General features: G+C 42.0%; 2 protein-coding genes across 13 annotated transcripts in view; one reads left to right on the top strand and one right to left on the bottom strand.

The window, feature by feature from the left end:
• Positions 1-2,410, top strand: part of PTGR2 (prostaglandin reductase 2) — a 35,183-nt gene extending 32,773 nt beyond the window's left edge. For all 4 annotated transcript variants that reach the window (XM_050956049.1, XM_050956048.1, XM_050956047.1 and 1 more), the window contains exons 8-10: positions 51-138; positions 814-853; positions 1,828-2,410. In XM_050956049.1, coding sequence (XP_050812006.1) covers positions 51-138; positions 814-853; positions 1,828-1,892 — 193 coding nt within the window. In that variant the 3' untranslated portion in view covers positions 1,893-2,410. The remainder of the gene's footprint in view (positions 1-50; positions 139-813; positions 854-1,827) is intronic.
• A 6,531-nt stretch (positions 2,411-8,941) lies between these two features.
• TMEM62 (transmembrane protein 62) overlaps positions 8,942-20,519 on the bottom strand; it is a 49,711-nt gene continuing 38,133 nt past the window's right edge. For 6 of the 9 annotated variants that reach the window (XM_050956041.1, XM_050956039.1, XM_050956045.1 and 3 more), the window contains 3 exons: positions 17,550-17,654; positions 16,534-16,652; positions 12,095-14,392 (listed from right to left, as the gene is read on the bottom strand). In XM_050956041.1, the coding sequence (XP_050811998.1) occupies positions 14,066-14,392; positions 16,534-16,652; positions 17,550-17,654 (551 nt within the window). In that variant the 3' untranslated portion in view covers positions 12,095-14,065. Of the gene's footprint in view, positions 9,368-12,094; positions 14,393-16,533; positions 16,653-17,549; positions 17,655-20,519 lie in introns of those variants that run through there. The other 3 variants (XR_007774740.1, XR_007774741.1, XM_050956040.1) reach the window with 3 other exon arrangements.

Below are 20,519 nucleotides of genomic sequence, written 5' to 3' on the forward strand. Positions count from 1 at the left end.
TGACCAGCCACTCTAGTTATTAAATCATCATCTATTCTTTTCTTTCACAGGGAGAGGTTTCTGGTATTAAACTATATGGACAAACACGAAGCTAGTATTCTACAGCTCTGTCAGTGGATCAAAGAGGGGAAATTGAAGGTAGGAACCGAACCTGTATATTTTATTCATCGGCATGAGCCTCCTTTCAGGAAGTCTATTTTCTTTGCCCATATCAAAATCACTTTGACTGTGGTGCCTCACTTTGGAGAGTAAAATGATAACACACTTGAAGGCTTTTTTTATAGCAGCACTGTTTTAGAAAGGGCAGTATAGCTACTTAGAATGTAGTTTTACAGCAATGTAACTGGGTCCTTTAGAAGCAGACATAACTGATGCCTAGATTCTACCATTCTCAGAGAAAGCCAAATCCTAGTTTTTTTTACATGAGATTTCTAACCCAAACTTGAAAAGTCACTCTTCATTACTTTATGGTGGGTAAGTGCCCTGTGTCCAGCTCTTTTCTCCTGAAGCCTACTGATGTTATGTGGTCCCCCAACTGATCTGCTCATCCTCCCTGAACTTCACATTCATGTACACCCAGAGCTGCAGTAATGTTTTATCTTTCATTTGAAGGGTTTATTAGCCTACAGGTTTTAAACAATCTACTTGAACAATGTAGCTACTTTCATTTTGACCAAAGGGCAAGGTCCAAAAGGAAGCTCCTTCCTCTGTGGAGTAAAAGGATGCCTTTAAAATCTTTGGTCAGTGCTATGGCAATTTCAGATAGACACTGATTTTGGAGGGAAAACTAACAAGACCTATTCTTATTGACAGGTCAAAGAGACTGTGGTAAAAGGCCTGGAAAACATTGGGGGTAAGATGTTGCATCATTTTCTAGCATAATCTTTGTTGAAATATAGTTACAACACAACTTTCTCTCTCCTTTCCTCTTCCCCCAGTTCAGATGTTTGTCCCTCTCCTAGAATATGGTTTTAAAATTATTTGCCTAAACAAGGTCAAAATGTCACTTCAAGAGAGGTAAAATAGTCTGCAGCCAGTGGCTAAAAAACAAAAGAAACAGTAAAAACAAAACGAAAGAGGGGCTTTGTACACCCAAGCTATAAAGCTAAAGAGCCAGCTCATTCAAAACGTGTGGTTTGAAAACAAGCATTCTTACAGCAGGTAACAGTAACTTAGTAAGTTAAGTAAGTCCTGCAGGGTCAGAGGAAAACCCTTGGGAACAAAACATTAGCTAAATCATACAAGTTGGGTTTAATTTCGAACCTTTAGCTTACTGCGCTTCATGGATTTGTTTTAAAGGGACTTGGCTAACTGGACAGCCATATTTCATATTGGGTTTACCCGTGCTTTATTTTTTATGTAAAGTTTTCATGTTTATTTCTAAAGCAATAAATATTTATAAGCTGCCTGTTCACCTAATGGCCAGAGCTTTAAATAAAAGCCTTTGCTGTAGGCTTGCCAGGTATATGCCCGCCTCTTGTGTCTGCATGGCATATCCTAACAAGGCATACAATAATTAAAAATTAACCGCTATTGTTGTAAACAAAGTTCTGATCAGGTATTTTAAATGTTAAAACTAAGTTTTATTTAAATTGCCTTTGGCAACTAGTTGCATTCTAACATTATGGTGTCTGAACTTCCTGTGTTGTGGAGGAATCTGTACGTTTTAAGTCCAAAATTTGATTTCTCTTTACATTGTTATAATCCAGTAAAGCAGGCTCTCAGGATCTTATCTAATATTTTTGCTTTTTTTAAAAAACGTACTACATGCATAAATGTTTAATTGGTATTATCCTAATAATGTGTATTATTCTTATTCTCTTGTAGGGGCTTTCCAGTCCATGATGACCGGAGGCAACATTGGAAAACAGATAGTGTTAATTTCTGAATAAAAATCTTTGCCTCTTCATGTGAGGGTGGCCCAACAGGAAAAATAAACTTGACTCTTTATTTTGACTGCTGAACAAGCATTATTTTATTTAAATTAATCTTCCCTTTTGTTACAGCAGGCACCAACAACTAAAAAAACCCTAAACTTCGATAGCAGAGATTTTTGGACACGAGTACATTTTAAAAACTCTTCCACTGAGAAACTGAAATTTGTATCTGAAGTCAGGCTGTATAGTACCTGAAATACTTCCTTTTCATAGCCTGAAACACTCTTCCGCTGATCCATTTAGTCTATTTCCTTACATGGTGGCGTTTTACATCATGCCTACAAGTCAAGACAATAGAGCATTATTATATGAATCCTACTTTATTCACACAAAGTGCTGGCCTCCAGTTTGTACACCATTGTGAGTTTCATCAGGGATAAATGCAGCTTTAGATTTAACCTTATGCTTAATCTTCAACTTCTATTTGCTTTTCAGGATTAAAAGAGGAAAAAAATAAAAGGCTTTGTATCAGAGTTCTGTATCTCGTCTTTCAATATGCAGATCAGCAAACTTTGCCATTCAGCAATGCTGCTGGCTGTCATAGGGCTGCTTAGACCTAGGAGAAATAGTTAATCAAGGGAGAGGTTGCCTGGCAACGAAGTCACTAGGTAGGGGTCTCTGTTCACCTGAGGAGGCTGATCGGGAGGTCATCTGATAGAGGTGCTGGAAGATTATAAAAAGCAGAAACTGTTCAGTTTGGTCTCTCTCTTAAGCCTTCTTCCATCAGTGTAAGTTGAGGGAAACTTCTGCAGGAGCCAGAAAAGGCAAGGAGAGGACTCTACCTGCTTGAACACAGATGGTCTCCCATGGACAGGGTGAGCTAGAGTAAGGGGAAATGCATGTAGGATTTATTTTTTTCATATAGATCTGTGTAACTCTCATGCGATTAAAGAGCAATATTAGATTAGAACTCTAAGTAAGGTATCTGTATGTTATATGCGACACCTACCAAATGCTTCTTGAGAGAGCTGTCACACACAAGGCTTACACCTTTGGTGGGATTCTGGGGCCAGGTGTGTTTAAGATACTTTGATTTCCTCTCATAGCAGTCTGATGCACGGCTGGCAGGGGGAGCCCAACCGGATCTAACACACTGCTATTAATCCTTACATGTATAATCTGTTTTTTGCTGTACCAGTTACACTAAAGATAGGTTGTGGATTAGGTAGCAGTAGCTGACAATGAGTGATCGGGTTTTCTATGGTGTTCATCTCTATCATATCTAACCACCTTCCAAACACTAACATGTTTCCCGTATAATAATCCTGTGCTGAATAACTGGGATACAGATGAGCAGTAGACGTTCAGAGATTCGGACTTATCCAAGATCATGCAGGAAGTTTGTGGTAGAGCTAGGAATGGAATGTAGATCTCTTACCACAAGGCTGTCCTTCCTTAGAATAGATGTGAGGAACAAGTCATTTTGGCACCAGCATCACCCTAGATTCAAACATGGAGGGGAACTTCTATATGTGCACCTACTCCTTTACCTTCCCCTGTCCCCCTGCATGGAAGGAGTTCAGCTGCTCCCACAGTGCCATTCCCCAGGATCCCACTGCAGTTTGGGGATCCATTCAGGGGAAAGGAGCAGAGGTGGGAGGAAAAAAAACACATACATACTATCCCTGCAAAGGTTCTCCAGGCTAGGTGGTATAATTGTAAGCAACACCCAAAAGTTGCTGCAAATCATCCTCCTCAGAGCTACTAGATCCCAACTTGCATCATAGGTTTGTAGTGAGGAGATAGGACCTTTAAGGGGAAAGAAAAGTCTTATGGGCCAGGAATGTCCCATATTTTATCTGTGGTTGTAACATCGTGGCCTCAGTGGGAAGATGTACAGATCCTAAACTTCACTTTAGAAATAACTGCTAGGAATTTCATATCATCAGTATTGCCCAGTCAAATCAGGGCCACCCTGGGGTGGGGGGGCAATTTGCCCCAGGCCCCACAGGGGTCCCCACAAGAATGTTGGAGGCTCCCCCCTGCCTCTGCCTTCCCCCATCCCACGGTGCCTCACCTTTTTCCTGGTCCCGGAGCTGGATTTGTTTGTCCAAAGTACAAGGCTTGTATTTATGAACTGTGTTTGCCTTAAGGCTGTTTCCATAGAGTGAGCTGTTTATCTGGCACTGTGTGAGCTGACACATCTTACGGCAATAACATTCCTCTGGGAGTCATTTTTTCAAACGTGAGATAAAACATAATACAGAAAATCCCCCGTACTATTTGCTTCACAGTAACTGCTTAGTAATCTACCTAAGTCACCACCCTATCAATAGGTGATGAAGTGAGGGGTAATCCAATGTGAGATCATGCTGCAGTATTGATCCTTTCCTTTCTAAAAAGAAGTTTGGATGCAGCAATATATCTGCAGTCTGTTAGCCTATAAAGATGCTACCAGGCACAAATGGCTAAAGAAGGAAAAACCAAAGAAATTGAAGATTGAAGGAAATCTCAACAGGATGCCACAGTTGTATATGGGAGCCTGATAAAGAAGCACATTTACATATGTGAATCCTGATTCTCTCTCTCTCTTAAACAGTACAAGGGGAAAATGTTTAAAGAAAGTGTCCTACATTACAAGCTATTAATAGAAATCCAGATGTCTTTATTTTAATTGCATATGACTTACTCTATGTGTTTGCAGTATTATTGTAGCCATGTTGGTCTACATCTTTTATTGGTCCAACTTTGGTTGGTGAAAGAGACAAGCTTGTAAGTTACACAGAGCTGTCTGCAGGTCTCTAACTTACACTAACTATGTGATTCTTCAGCAGCCCTTTTTTGCATAGTCCAACATGAGTCTCAGTTAATAAAGGATGACTTAGCACAGATACACAGGACACATGCAGGACTCAGAGTTAATAACAGCAAATGGATGAGGATTTCTTCCATGTTGGTTTAAGTTAGACTGTGGATGGTGGTCTCTAAGCTCCCACTTAAGAGAAAAGGGCAAGTAATCCTCAAGTCTGTCCACTACTTGTGAGGGTATGTGAGTGATTAGATTTGGGTTTGTTTGTTTGCGCACTCCTTTCCTCCTCCGTGTTAGCTCCTTCCTCCTCAGCCCTATTGGTGGCTCTGCAGTGCCAGACAATGTGGCTTCATGACTGGCACAGGAACAGAAAGCCTGCAGCCTACACAGAGAAACTGCTCCTGCAGCAGGTAATAGCATTTGCTACAAGAGCAAAGATGGAAGGTGACTGGTTTTCAAAGAGGTGCCTAGTACTTTATTCCATACTTAATATTTAAAGTAAGGGGAAGGGCAAATGCAGGGTTACATAGTCTTACCCATTCCTAAATTGCTCTACTCCATCTCCATTGCTATACTTCCCACATTAGTCAGGTTCTCTTCGAGTTGGGAAATAGTGCCTTATACAGTCCATAAACAGAAAAAGAACAGCAGGGGAAATAAACCTACAAAAAAAACTATTATTGTTTTACATGCAAATAGCATCACACTGCCCAGAAGAAAGGTGACACAAGCCGTTGTAAATTCCATAACCAGGAACTATTTAGCTAAAGGCTACTAGAAAACCTTCCCCTAGCTCAGGGGTGGGCAAACTTTGTGGCCTGAGGGCCACATTGGGAAATAAAAATTGTATGGCGGGCTTGGAGTGTGGAAGGAGGTGAGCTCGGGTCGGGGGTGCGGGCTGTGGATGAGGAGTTTAGGGTGCTCAGGGCTGGGATCAAGGAGTTTGGAGAGCAGGAGGGAGATCAGGGCTGGGGCGTGGGCAGAGGCTCACGGATGCAAGGTCTGAGTGGCGCTTACCTCAAGCTGCTCCCTGAAGCAGTGACATGTCCCTTCTTCAGCTCCTATGCATGGAGCAGCCCCCGACCCTGCTAGAGTGCTGGAGCAGGGCCATGCAGCTGCTTCCAGGAGACGCATGGTGCAGCCCTCGACCTGGCACCCCGGAGTGGGGCAAGCCCAAAATCCTGCTCCCCAGCAGGAGCTTGGGGGCTGGCTTAAAACGGCCCATGGGCTGTAGTTTGCCCACCCCTGCCCTAGCCACTTGAGTAAGGTCATAGCTGAGGGGGTTCCTTCTCTTCCATGAACTTGAGTACTGAGATGGTGAGGCCTCTTTGTGTTTCTATCAGTGAGTTTCCCTTCTGTGAACTGCACAAAGACAGCACCAGCTCTTCCTAAATCCTTAGCATCTTCCAAAGTCTGCAGCGACAGAGCAAGGGCTTTGTAGGAGCCCTTGATTCAGCCTCAGCATCACTTACAAAGGGCTTGATTCTGCCACCTTTTCACAGGGCTTTGAGTGTGCTATTCAAGGCATATTAGGTGGCAGAATTGAGTGCATAGCAGCCCTTCCTTTTCATCTTACGTGCAGAGCCCTTGTTTCACAATGTCCTCCTTCCCTATGTTTTTTTAAATTTACATCCAAGTTACACATGGTGGAGATGGCCATTCTTCCCAAGCTTTTTGAGAGCATGCACCATTTCAAAGGCTCAGCCATGTAAAACTAAATCCAGTTTTCACTGGAATTCTAAAAGGTCCTTCTCAATGAGGGCTATCCTCCTCCCTGCGTCCCCCACACTTACTTCAGATGCAGACTTTCTGCTGACTTTTTTTTTTATTACATACATTCTGAACTGAACTACTTCTGCTCAAAATTTCAAAAGAAATCTCTTCTTTATACTGAGACCAACCAAGGAAAATTTCAGTCAGAAAAGTGAACATCCTGCAAATCTACAAGAAACTGAAAATAGAGTGTGTTAGAATGGAAACAGTTCTGCAGTCTTAACTATAGCCCTAAATACACAAATACTGCTACAAGAGAGATTAGGACATAAAGAGAACGGAGCATGTGTGACTGGGATAAATGATCGTCTCATGGATTTTTTTTAACCAACTATAACAGCTATACTATAAGGGGAGGGGGGGAAGGGAGGAATAGCTCAGTGGTTTGAGCATTGGCCTGCTAAAGCCAGGGTTGTGAATTCAATCTTTGAGGGGGCCACTTAGGGATCTGGGGCAAAAATCAGTACTTGGTCCTGCTAGTGAAGGCAGGGGGCTGGACTCAATGACCTTTCAAGGTCCCTTCCAGTTCTAGGAGATAGGTACATCTCCAATTATTAAAAACTAACTAATATGGTTTCCAGGCATCCAGTTTTTGACTGGAATGCCTGGTTGAAAAGGGACCCTGGTGGCTCTGGTCAGCACTGCTGACCAGGCCACTAGAAGTCCAGTCAGTGGCACAGGAGGGCTAAGCCAGGCTCCCTGCCTGCCCTGACTCCACATTGTTCCTGAAAGTGGCTGGCATGGTCGTGCAGCCCCTAGGTGCAAGGGCAGCTAGGGAGGCTTTGCGTGCTGTCCCTGCCCTGAGCACTGGCTCTGCAGCTCCCATTGGCCACAGTTCCTAGCCAATGGGAGCTGTGGGGGCCACACCTGTGGGTGTGGGTAGCACACAGAGCCCCCTGGTCCCTCCACCTAGGAGCCAGACATGCTGGCCACCTCCAGGAGCCACCTGAGGTAAGCACTGCCTGGCCAGAGCCTGCACCCCTGAACTTCCTCTCACACTCCAACCTCCTACCCTAGGTTGGAACCCCCTCTTGAACTCCAAAACCCCCTCATCCCAGCCCCACCCCAGAGGCCACACCCCCAGCCAGAGCCTGTACTCTCTCCCACACCCCACCTCCCTGCTCCAGCCCCAAGCCCCCTCCCACATCCCAACTCCCTGCCCCAGCCCAGAGCACCCTCCTGTACACCAAATCCCTCATCCCCAGCCAGAGACTTCCTAAACATTTCTTAGTGTTGGCATAGGAGGCTGTGTCTATTCAGCTTGATCAAGGACTGAAACAGCAGGTCTCTCAGGCTGAAGTGCATTGTTCAAGATGGCAGGATAGTTCACACAATGGATAGAACCAGCCTTTACTACTCTCCAAGAAAAGAAATAATGAGAAGAGCCCAGCAATATGTTGCAAAGCAGGAAAGGACTCTCCTCCATTAGGGTAAAATGGAAATCCTCCTGACGTCAATAGGAATCATTTACATTTCATGGGGGCTAAACAGGGCCTTTTCACATTAGTGGTGAAATCATGACCCCTCTGAAATCAATGATAAAACTCCCATTAACTTAAGCAGGCCCCAGTTGTTTTGTGAAACTGCCATGCAAAGAGTACCCAGAAGGGGCCTTTCCTTCCTAGTAGAGCACCAGAGTTATGAACTGACCGGTTGATCACACACCTCATTTGGAACTGAAAGTACACAATCAGGCAGTAGCAGAGACACCCCCTCCACCCCAACCCCACCCCCAAGCAAAATACAGTGAAGTTTCAAAGCTGTATTAAATCTATGTTCAGTTGTAAACTTTTGAAAGAACAACCATAACATTTTGTTCAGAGTTACGAACAGTTCAGAGTTACAATCTCCATTCCCGAGGTGTTCGTAACTCTGAGGTTCTACTGTACGTTGTGCCATCTGATCTGCTACTTTTATGTAAAGGTTTATTCACTGAAGAGAGTGGACAATACAGATGACAACTGGTGAAAATTCAAGAAAATTCTGCTCTGCATTTGGCAGTTAGGCCTTTTCTACATACTAAGGTTGTACCACCTGAACTACACCAGTACAGTTCAAACTGTACAAGCCAAAGTGTGGATGCAATTATATCAATATAAAGATGCCCTGTACAGATATTCCTATGCAGGAAGTGGAATAAGTTATGCTAGTAGAAAGCACTTTTCTAGGGATAGAATGAGTCTACAGTAGGGGTTGTACCCATTTAACTATTACAGTGCAAAAAAGCACATACCCCCCACAGCCAAAATAGTTAAACGTGCATAGAAAATATGCATAGACCAAGCCTTATCTTATGAAGAGGAGTTTATATTATATTAAAAGATACAGAGTCAACCTGAAAAGACACTAACATCTGAAAATGTTCTATCACCTAAGATTAATGAGGCTGCTTAGTGAGGAGGAAAATTCTCCGTTCAGATTTTTTGTGCATTTGATGGCATCTATAGTCCATTGACTAACAGAAAAGCCCCTTCATAAACAAACAGGAGCAGAAAATCCACTATACACACTTTTTCAAAAGGCCTTTTAATTTTTTTTTCAGACAATACTATGTAAAAGGTGCTCTCATAAAAAGGATTTTTTTTTAAAAGATCAGTCACTTTGAATTAACATTTTAATCCACAGTTTCAAATGCAAGTTAATGATTATAAAGGGCCAGGCTACCGCCATTCCTCCCTCCTCCACAGTTATTTTTTAAAAATCATAGAATACTGCAATTGAAACATTCACAGGGAAAAATTAGTTTGTCACAGCATGGTATTGACGCCTGCTGGCAATGTGTTAAGACTTAACAGCATGTTTCCATGGTCTGTCCTTTGCTTTGCTCTCTTCCAGTACTTCTGTCCCCTCCTAATGAACAGCTTGGCAAGGATGTTCTTGATTTCAAAAGACTGTTGTATTCTCATGCCTGCCCCAGAACAGCCAAACAATATTATGTTGAAGGAAAAAAGAACTGTGTTACCAATAATGAAAGCCAGAAAAAAATTCTTTTGCACAACAAAAAAACAAAACCCTTGCAATTCATGAACTGAAGAAAAATCTGTATCATATGCCATGAGGACTGTGTGATCTTATATTGAGCCTGAAGAATGATCAAATGTATTACAGCAAAATGCCAGGCAGGGCCACTCAGAGGATTCAGGGAGCCTGGGGCAAAGCAATTTCGGGGGCCCCTTCCATCAAAAAAAAAAAGTTGCAATATTGTAGAATACTATATTGTCATGGGGGCCCCTGTGGGGCCCAGGACAAATTGCCCCACTTGCCCCCCCTTCTGGGTGGCCTTGATGCCAGGTTCTCCACTCAAGAGAAATGTAGGTTGGTAACAATGATCAAAAGAGCTTAACTCTGAAATGAACTAAATCACATGGGCAACTTGAGAGGAGGAGGAGGGGCCTGTTAACATTGGGACATCTCACTACAGTCCACTGTGGTTGATTTGCTCCTTTTTCTAGCTAAGATGCTCTTTGTAGGCTGGCTGACTTGTATAATACACAGTAGCCTTTGTATGGATGCCAGGGGGCACAGGTCCACCTACAGAGTTGGTGATGTTCTCTGCAAGAGGAATTTCATTAACATTAATATGCACATCATTTATAGTTTTGCTATGGAATATCACATTTTTTATTATTTGTATTGTTGTGGCACAGAGGGGGCTCCAGTCATGGATCCTGGCCACGGACCACAGCTAGGCACTGTATAAATACATAAGAAAAATATGGTCCCTGCCTCAAATAGCGGAAAGGCTAATAAGTTCAGTGCAATAGGTGATACTCTTCAGTCTCCATGGTAAACTATTGTGATTTTGTTTTATTAAACCAATTCTCCAGCTTTAGATTTAAGGCAAAATTCATGGTATTCTGATTTTTATATCCTCAGGCATATTTTGCATCTTTAAGATTCAGTAAACTATCAGTTACATTCTCCTTAATTTGTACTTCCAGTTGGCTTCTAATTTAGTCGTCAACTTTTTAACATCTAACTTATATTCAGTCTAGGCTTCCAAGAACTTTCAGCCTCAAAAATGGCCTTTTAAGGAACCTTTTTTCAAACTGAGCATTTTAAATTGAACTACTGTATGAACTCTTAAAGGGGAGTAAATATATTTCTAGTAAGATAGCAATGGACAAGGTGGCTGAGGTAGAATAGCCATAATCCATATTTCCTGACAGAATCAAGTTTTATTCTTTCTGTCAGTCAATTAAAAAAAAACCCATATCATATCTATACAAGGGCAGGGGCCAGAGGTGTTTCCTATTCTGAGTTGTGGTCCAGGTTTTTATAATGTGCTCATCACTATGATATCAGGATAGTGGTGGACCCAGTAGAGCTCTGTCATAAACAGATAGCTAAGGGTTAATGTCTCTTTCAGCTGTAAAGGGTTAACAAACAGTGACCTGAAACACCTGACCAGAGGACCAATCAGGAGACAAGATACTTTCAAATCTGGGTGGAGGGAGTTTTGAGTGCGAGTCCTTTGTTCTTGTTCTGTTCTCTCTCTGGGCTCTGAGAGGGACCACAAGAATCTCCAGGCTCTCTCATCTTCTGTTTCCAATTGTAAGTACAGTGGTAGAAAGACAATATAGGCTTTTACATTGTTTTTCTGTATTTGCAAATGTGTAGTCTGCTGGAAATAGTTTAAATTGTATTTTTTCTGGATAAGGTTGTTTATCCATTTTCTATAAGCTAAAAGACCCTGTACTGTTTACCATCTAAACTACAGAGATAAACCTTTTACTTTTTTCTTTCTTTTTTTATTAAAAGCTTTGCTTTAAGACCTGTTTGATTTTTTTTCTCCTAGTTAAGGCTCGAAGGAAGGGAGTCTGCACTCACCAAGGAATTGGTGCGGGGAAGGGAAAGCGAGCGGGGAGGGAAAGGTAAATTTCCTCTTTGTGTTAGATTCACGGAACTTGAATCTGTATGGCCTCTGGGAGAAGAGGGAAGAAAAACCTGCTCGCGGCGTTTATCTGTGTATCTCTCTCCAGGGAAGAAGGGAGGGGGAAGTGGTGATTCAAGGATTTGAATTACGGTGATCTTCTAGGGTACCCAGGGTGGGAAAGATCTGGGAGGAGGTAAAGAGGGGGAAGGGAATGGTTTATTTCCCTTTGTTGTGAGACTCAAGGAATCTGGGTCTTGGGGGTCTCCAGGGAAGGGTTTGGGGACACCAGAGAGTCTATCAGGCGCTCTACTTAAGTCCTGATTGGTGGCAGCCTATCAGATCAAAGCTGGTAATTAAGCTTAGGGGAATTCATGCTAGTACCCATATTTTGGACGCTAAGGTCCAGATTTGGGAATTATACTACGATATGGTGTGCAGCGTGTGGGATAGTAGAATCCAAAAGCCAGTAAAATTATTAATTTTTTTTCCTCTGTCAGTAGAGCTCATGCCACTTTCCCTCCAAATTCCTTATTCCACTACTCATGTAGATATTTAATTCACCCTGTCAGCTGCTTTTCTCAGCATCTGATTCTTATCTGGGTGTCTTGACCTTGGGATATCAGAGCTATGGAATTCACCCAGGAGCACATAATTCTTTATCACTCAGCACACCCCTGCTGGAGTGGCACTAATAGGCTCGTAATTGAATTCCAACCAACCAACCCTCAAGAGCTGAAAAGTGAACCAGACACTGGAATGTTGAATCTATAAAGGTTTTATTGCGTTGTAATGAAAATAAAAGCAGGGTCAACTCAGAGCAGAGTCTTGCCACAGGATATAGAGCAGAAATGTCATACCACTACTTCCTGTTCTCCCTAATCTGATAATAAAAGTATAGTTGCGTGGCTTTGCACAATGAGTAAAAAGATCATTAGATTTTCATTACTCCTCATGGTAGGTAAGTTTTTTGTGTCTGGACTTGTAAACTTTCTTAATTTTGGTGGCTGGTTTACACAGCAGTACTGGTGAGTTGTGGTAAGTTGTGGAAAGTATGCTGTAAACTGTGTGCAAAACACCACGTTTCACATGTACAACTGATTCCTCAGATTTCCTTATATTACCTTCTCCCTCCCCTTGGTAATGCCAGTCATTGAGAAAAACATTAAAAGACAGAAAAGTGTCAAGTTTTAGAAATAACCATTCCATGTTTTTTTAAAAAGTGTTTTTCTCCAAATTCTATTAATAATTTTTCTATACATTCTACTTCATTTACTCCTTTTTTTTGTTTGAATTAGGAGATTCTTTAGTGTACACAAGCAAAAAACTTCACAACACCTGTGTAGATGAGATCTGTGCTCTTACTAGTTAGCGTGTTCAAGTTACTTAAATTTTGCATCTCAAAACAGCCCCATGTAAGTATTCTCTCTACTTTAAAGATAGAGAAAACTGACATGCAGCAGCACAGTGGCTGTCCAAAGACATAAACAAAGAGTCTGTCTACACTTCGAGCTGGGGATGTAATTCTAAGTTTGTGGAGACATACCATGCTAGCTCAATGCGAGTTAGCACGCTTAAAACCAGAGAGGGTAGCCCCAGCCACTGCTCACACCACTGCAGCTATGTTCTGTTTTTAAGTGCACTAGCTCAATAAGAGAGAGCACTAGAATGGCTCCCTGAGCTGGGAATGACATCTCCAGGTGGAAGTGTAAACACATATCCAAAGAGTCACAGATGAGATTAGCATTAGGGACTTCCCAGTTCTAATCCTGTACCTACACTATTCCTCTTTCTGATTCCAGAAGGGATGGAGGAGGGAAAGAATAGTTTATAAATATGAAACACTTCATAGTTTTAATCCATAAACCTCAAAGTGTATTATATCCACCAGCTGGAGAAACTGAACAGTAAAGTTCAACGACTTACCCTGGATCACACAGCAGGTCACATAACCAGTTTCCTGACTCCCACTCCTGTGCCCTAGTCATTGGCCCACACTGCTCCACTTAGATCTTTCATCCCTGAAGAATCCTACCTCTGTTCTTCTATGCTGTGATTCCCCACACCATCACAGAGCCTCCCTTTAACACCAATCAACCCAGCTCTTTCACTAGTCAGGTTTGGGTCACTGTTGGGAGAGGAAAGGCAAAGACAGAGCACACTGCCTCTCTGTAGCACTGTCTGAAGAAGAAGAATAGAGCAGGACTTAGACACACACACACACACACACATTACAATTAGATTTTGAGTTGCTGATATACATTACAGCGTTATACACGTCAAGAAGTGTTTTTAGCACAAACCACAGTGACACCTAGTGTGAAGGCCACGGTTGCAGACCTTTGTTATGGTCAATACTGTCCTTAATGACATCCAATCACACGGAGTGGTTTTGTAGACCCATGTGTAAACACTGAAATAAATAAATAAATAAATAGCAGCACAGTTCCAATAATGCATTATAAAGATCCAATCTTGAATTTTTCCAATGTTACAAAATTAGGATTTTAATTAAAACATTTTTTTCATTCAGTAATCAGGAAATAATTCCATCTGTCAAATACACAGGTCCATTCTGTACCACAGAAAACCCCATTACCACAAAGTTCTGAAGCAATTCAGGGACAGCTTCAGATTTTACCATTTAATTGCTTGGGCTGTACTGAAATGCAGCCATACAAACCTGCAGTTCACAGCTTAACTCCAAAGAACTTTGAATACCTTCATCAGGCATCAAGAGCTCTGACAGTTTTTCATTTCCACTATGTAAGTTCTCAGCTCAGAAGAGCTCAGTGTCCAGGTTTTATGGATCAGAACTAGAGTCAGCACCACCAACCAGGTCTTCATTGGGGAGAGGAAGAAAGCCAGAGTTCCATAGGTCCGTTGCAGAAAGTAACAGGAATAGACTTGCCAGGCCAGCAGGAGCAGCATGGTTAGGTGGATTGGTACAGCCAGGAAGTGCCTGACATGACGGATATGAGAGCAGAAGCTATGCCCCTGGCATCGTAGCAACAGGCACCAGCACAGGTAAGCCATCAAAGGCAAGTTAAAAAATATCATCTGGAAAGGCAAGCAGAGAGAAATGGGGATTTAAATGTGTCAGGAATGTTATATTGAGCAAGTAAGACCATGGGAAGATATAGGAGGGCACAATAACTATCCCATGGACTGGTCTAGTAGCCAGCAATAGTGTTCCAGAGGGTATAATTCCTGGAATTAAGATTCTTCCACAGAGACTGTTCGTGATGGAATATTGGGAAGGCATTAAACTCAGACTGGTGAAAGTGTGAGTTTATCTATTTAACAGTGAAACCTACTGACCAATTTGAAGGGTTTGCAAAAAAATCTTAACCACTCAGTCCTCCTTGGCTGGAACATGGCTCAAATGTGATGCATTGCAGCAAGAGGAAGTGGAAAATCCTTTGCTTTCAATTGGTATACAGAAGAATAAAAGGAAAATTAAACAGAGGGAAGGAAAAGAAAGAAAAGGTTGAGAGAGAGAAGCAAGGTTGCTTTTCCTTTATGCTTGCTCCCTAAGGTAGAGAAGAGGTAGTCCGAATTAACGATTGCTAACAGGAAGCCAAGATTTACTGATGATATTTAAGAAGGAAAACAAAGGAGCATCAACAAGTCAAAACTCCACAAGGGAGTGGGCAAAAATTGATAGAACTCCTCAGTAAACGTTCCCCTTTTAATAGCTGGAGTTTTCTCTTGTCAGTTCTAAACCTTGTTCCTTCCTCCACTTTACCTGGCATAAGTGATTTGGATGTGTTATGTGTGTTGAAATATCACCTCTATAATACAGGTAACTAACACTAAGGCAGTGGCAGCTAGTCTACTAGATACAAGTTAAAACTGCATTCTGCATCACATCCACTCTCCCTAGGACCCAGAAGTGTGCATACCCCCATGCACATTTCAGCTGAAAATTTTAATCTGTTGTCTATGATTCCTGTTGTCCAACTACACTTGGAAAGAGAGCAACAGGTCCACTGGTCTTCCAGATGGAACCAGAAGCCTGTTGAAGGATTCTGCTTTCTTCTGTGGATGAAAGAGGGAAGGAAGAGGAAGCTGAAGGGAAGAAAAAATTAACCAATGGCCAAAGACTGACAAAAAATAGAATTTAAAAATTAAAAAGAAAGCAAATAAAGTTGAGTTTCTGGAAAAACACTTGGGTAGATGTTCTGTTCAGTTTTGTAGAGGGAAACCCATTCAGTTGCATACTATGCTGCCAAGTAGATCTTTTCTATAGTGTTTTTAGTCCCTAAGAAGTTATGTTGTCAGAGGAAGGGAAGGTGAGCTTCTAAATGCTCTTCTGGAAATTCTAATGGCTAGCTGTTTTCTGTGTCATGCATGAGTTTTAACACTGACATACATTGAAAAAGGGATGCTGGAGTTTTAAGAGTCCTCCTTTGGCAAATACTTGAGGGCAAGGTCAGGGGGCAAAATTAGGGGTCTGGTGTGACAATTTCTAGGACTCTGATACTGCAAAGGGGAAGGGAGGAAGGAAAATATTTAACTATTATAATATATATAATATTTATTATTATATATATTATATTATAACTCTAATGAAAGAAATCCTACCTCACACCTGAAGCATAGAAAAAAAAATCTTTCTAATGATCAGGAAAGGACGAACAGTTCTGATATAATTAGCTAAACAAACCAACTAGGAAACAACGAATCTTGTTGGCAAAATACAGGGAATAAGAGCACCAACACATTAAGGATGTTTTCCTAAAAGATATGCTCTAGGAATTATTTTGGGGCAGCTCTATGGCCTGTGTTAAAAAGCCTTCTATCTATCCTTAATCTGACATCCAGGTTATAATGCCATCTCTCCTGCAGTATCTCAAATGGCCTCCATATTTGTTAGGCAGAAAGCTCCAGGGTTAGCTCACATTTTTAACTCTTTGACTCCAGGACAACAGATTTCCTGACAGATATCACTATAAAACACCTACGTTGAATTGGCTAAACAGACAAAGAGCATAAACTACTAAATGTGCTCCATTTAACCTACCAAATTCCACTTAAACTATGGTCTCAGTTTGAAAGATCAGAGTCTTGACCACCATATCATCACTTCACTAATTTGCCACAACCCTCCTCCTGCATTATTTCTAAAATTCAAAGATCTTGGAAAAAAAATCTCACAGGTTAAAGCAGCTTGCCAATGTCCACATCTAAATTCTCACCTGTGAAATTCCAACCACGAATGTCAAGCCGCCTTGCAGGAAATGTCCACCAACAATTACTCCAAAGGAAAAACAGGTGCCCACCTGACCGTCTATCACCTCGCCAATAAACCAAGGTCCTGTAGGGGAGGAAATAAATTCAATAGCAATAGTAAATACAATAAGAGATGACTTACTCCACCAGCCCAAAGCATGAGCTAGTATTAGGAAACCTACTTGTTTGTCTAGTGAATCACTTTAGAATAAACACCATGTATTGAGCCTGATACACATTCCTGGGTGAAACTAACAAAGCACAGTGCATCATCAACTGATGTCACCTGACACGCTGCAATGAAAATATTTTTATATAAATCTAATCTCTAACAATTCTTATACCACACAGAACATTTTTGCTGCAGGTAGAAATGGTGTATTCATAGAAACTATCCTTCTGCAACACAAATCTTTCACCAGGGTTACAGTGCATTTATGCACTAGTCTTTCACATCTTGATTTAAATCTGGCTTGGATTACAAATGAAAGTGAGCTTGGCACACTCAGTTTTAGTGGATGTTTATCTGTGTTACAAGTCACCATATAATTTGATACCATGTTCTTAAGCAAAGACCAGACTAAGTAAGCAGGGTGTTTCGAGGCCAAAGCTGAGGTGCCTTCGTAAGCTATAACATGAAATAGACATGCCATATGCTCACACTTTGGCAAGTCATAACCAGGCCTCAGTCTTTTATTTTAAAAGAATAAGTGAGCCCTGAGTGAAACAAAGTGAATTTGTTTTAAAATGTTCACAGAATAATTTTAGAATACAAAGTCATGACATTCTAAGTTTGGAATATTTAACAAACAAGCCTTCGGTTTTATTGTACAAGAATTTTAAAAGTCACAACACAGCTTTGTAACCCACCTAACTTTTTTATTTTTATATATAATCTAAAGTTTTTATTGAGAAACCTCTGAACACTTCTGCACATTTTAAAAATTACAATTTACATCCTCTAGTATTCTAAGCTACATACCCAGAGCTGTATACAAACTCAGTATCAGAACAGAGTAATAGAAGGTGTTTGTTTTGCTCAAGACGTGAAGTGAAAAGGAAGTCAGCATTACTAATCCTGGAGGTTCTGAATGAAAGAAGCAGTTCAGAAAAATTATTAATTCAGAGCATAAAGGATACATATAAAATGTGCCTGTTTAAAACAAATCTAAACATTGTTTAAACAGAATATATAAAATAGGAAAAAAAATTTAACAGACTATTGAGTAAGTTTTGAGCACCAACACAAGTGAATAAACAGGCAGTTTCTCTAAGAACATAAGAATGATCATAGTGGGTTGGACCAATGGTCCAGCTAGCCCAGTATCTTGTCTTCTGACAGTGGTCAGTGCCAGATGCTTCAGATGGAATGAACAGAACAGGCAGTTATGAGTGATCCATTTCTTGTTATCCAGTCTCAGCTTCTGGCAGTTGGAGGTTTAGGGACACCAGGAGCATGTAGTTGTTGTCCCCATCCTGGCTAATAACTATTGGTGGACCTATTCTTCATTAATTTATCGAATTCTTTTTTGAATCCAGTTATACTTTTGGCCTTCACAATATACCCTGGCAATTAGCTCCACAGGTTAACTGTACATTGTGTGAAGAAATACTTCCTTTTCTTTGTTTTAAACTTGCCACCTATTAATATCAACAGGTAGCCCTTAATTCTTGTGTTATGTGAAGGCGTAAATAACACTTTCCTAATCACTTTCTCCATACAATCCATGATTTTATAGACCTCTATCATATCCCACCTTCAGTCACCTCTTTTCCAAGCTGAACAGTCCCACCCTTTTAAATCTCCTTGTATGGAAGCTACTACATATCCCAAATAATTTTTGTTTCCCGTTACTGTACCTTTTCCAATTCCATTATATATATATATATTTTTTAGATGGGGTAACCCAAATTGCATGTAGTATTCAAGGTGTGAGCATATCATGGATTTATATAGTAGTATTATGATATTTTCTGTTCTATTATCTATCCTTTCCCTAAAGATTCCTAACTTTCTGTTAGCTTCTTTGACTGCCCCTGCACATTAAGCAGATACTTTCAGAGAACTATCCACAATGACTCCAAGATCTCTTTCTTGAGTGATAACAGCTAATTTAGATTCCATAATTTTGTATGTATAGTTGGGATTATTTTTTCCAACGTGCATTACTTTTCACATATCAATGCTGAATTTCATCTGCCATTTTGTTACGTAGTCACCCAATTTTCTGAAATTCCTTTGTAACTTTTCGCAGTCTGCTTTGGACTTAACTATTTTGAGTAATTTTGTATCATCTGCAAATTTTGCCATCTCTCTGTTAACACACCTTTCCAGATCATTTATGAATAAGTTGAACAGCACATGCCCCAGTACAGATCCTTGCAGGACCCTGCAATTTATCACTCTCCACTGTGAAAATGGACCATTTATTTGTACCCTTTGTTTCCTATCTTTTAACCAGTTACTGATCCAGGAGAGGACTTTCCCTCTTATCCCATTACTGCTTAGTTTACTTAGGAGCCTGTGGTGAGGGACCTTGTCAAAGGCTTTCTGAAAGTCCAAGAATTTTATATCAATTGGCTCATCTTTGTTCATATGCTTGTTGACCCCCTCGAAGAATTCTATTAGATTGGTGAGGCATGATAAACCTTTGTAAAAACCACATTGACTCTTCCCCCAACATATTGTGTTTATCTGTGTGTCTGATAATTCTGTTCTTTACTGTAGTTTCAACCAATTTGCCTGGCCCTGAAGTTAGGTTCACTGACCTGTAATTGCCAGAATCGCCTCTGAAGCCCACTTAAAAAAATAGGCATTACATTAGCTATCCTCCAGTCATCTGTGCAGAGGCTGATTTAAGCGACAGATTACATACCAGGTAGTAGTTCCGCAATTTCACATACGAGTTCCTTCAGAACCCTTGGGTGAATACCATCTGGTCCTGGACTTATTACTGTTAGTTTATTAATTTGTTCTAAAACAGCTGGTGCTAACTACGGCCCACAGGCTGGATCTGGCCTGCCAGACGTTTTAATCCCAACCTCGAGCGCCTTCTGGGGAGTGGATCTGGGGTTTGTCCCACTCTGATATGCCAGACGGGGAGCAGGGTCGTGGGCTGCACCACACGGCTCCTAGAACCAGCGGCATGTCCCCCCTCTGGCTCCTATGTGTAGCAGCAGTCAGCTGGCTCTGCTCCGCACGCTGCCCTCATCCCAAGTGCCCAGGGCTGATGAGGGGTGGGGAGAGAGCCGGTACAAATTTCCGGGGCCCGGCTTCCCCAGCTTTGTTGGCCCTGTTTAGCCAGTCTGTCCTTGCTGGGGGGCCCAAAAATTTTTTTTCCCTGGGGCCCAAACCTGCTCTCGGAGGCCCTGCAAGCACCGTCCCTGCAGCTACTGCAGATGAGGCAGCACGCAATGCTCCCTGGCCGTGCCTCTGCATAGGAGCTAACGGGAGGAAATGCCACTCCTTCCAGGAGCCGCTTGAAGTAAGTGCTGCCCAGAGCCTGCACCCCTGAGCCACTCCCACCCTGCCTCAACCCCTTGCCCCAACCCTGATCCCCCTCCTGCCCTCTGAACCCTTCGGTCCCAGCCTGGAGCCCCCTCCTGTACCCCAAATCCCTCATCCCCAGCCCCACCCAGAGCCTGCACCTCCAACCAGAGCCCTCCTCACCCCGCACCCTACCAGCCCTGCCCTAGCTCCCTCCCGCACCCTGAACTCCTCATTTCTGGCCCCACCCCAGAGCCCCGCACCCCCAGCCAGAGCCCTCATCCCCTCCCACACCCCAGCTCCAACTTTGTGAGCACTCATGGCCTGCCATACAATTTCTATACCCAGATGTGGCCCTTGGGCCAAAAAGTTTGCCCACCCCTGTTCTAAAACCTGCTCTATTGACACTCCAATTTGGGAGAGTTCCTCAGATTTGTCACCTAATGCGGTCGCCAGGGCTGGCTT

This window comes from Gopherus flavomarginatus, chromosome 5 (genome assembly GCF_025201925.1).
Source record: "Gopherus flavomarginatus isolate rGopFla2 chromosome 5, rGopFla2.mat.asm, whole genome shotgun sequence".
Taxonomy (NCBI): Eukaryota; Metazoa; Chordata; order Testudines; family Testudinidae; genus Gopherus; species Gopherus flavomarginatus.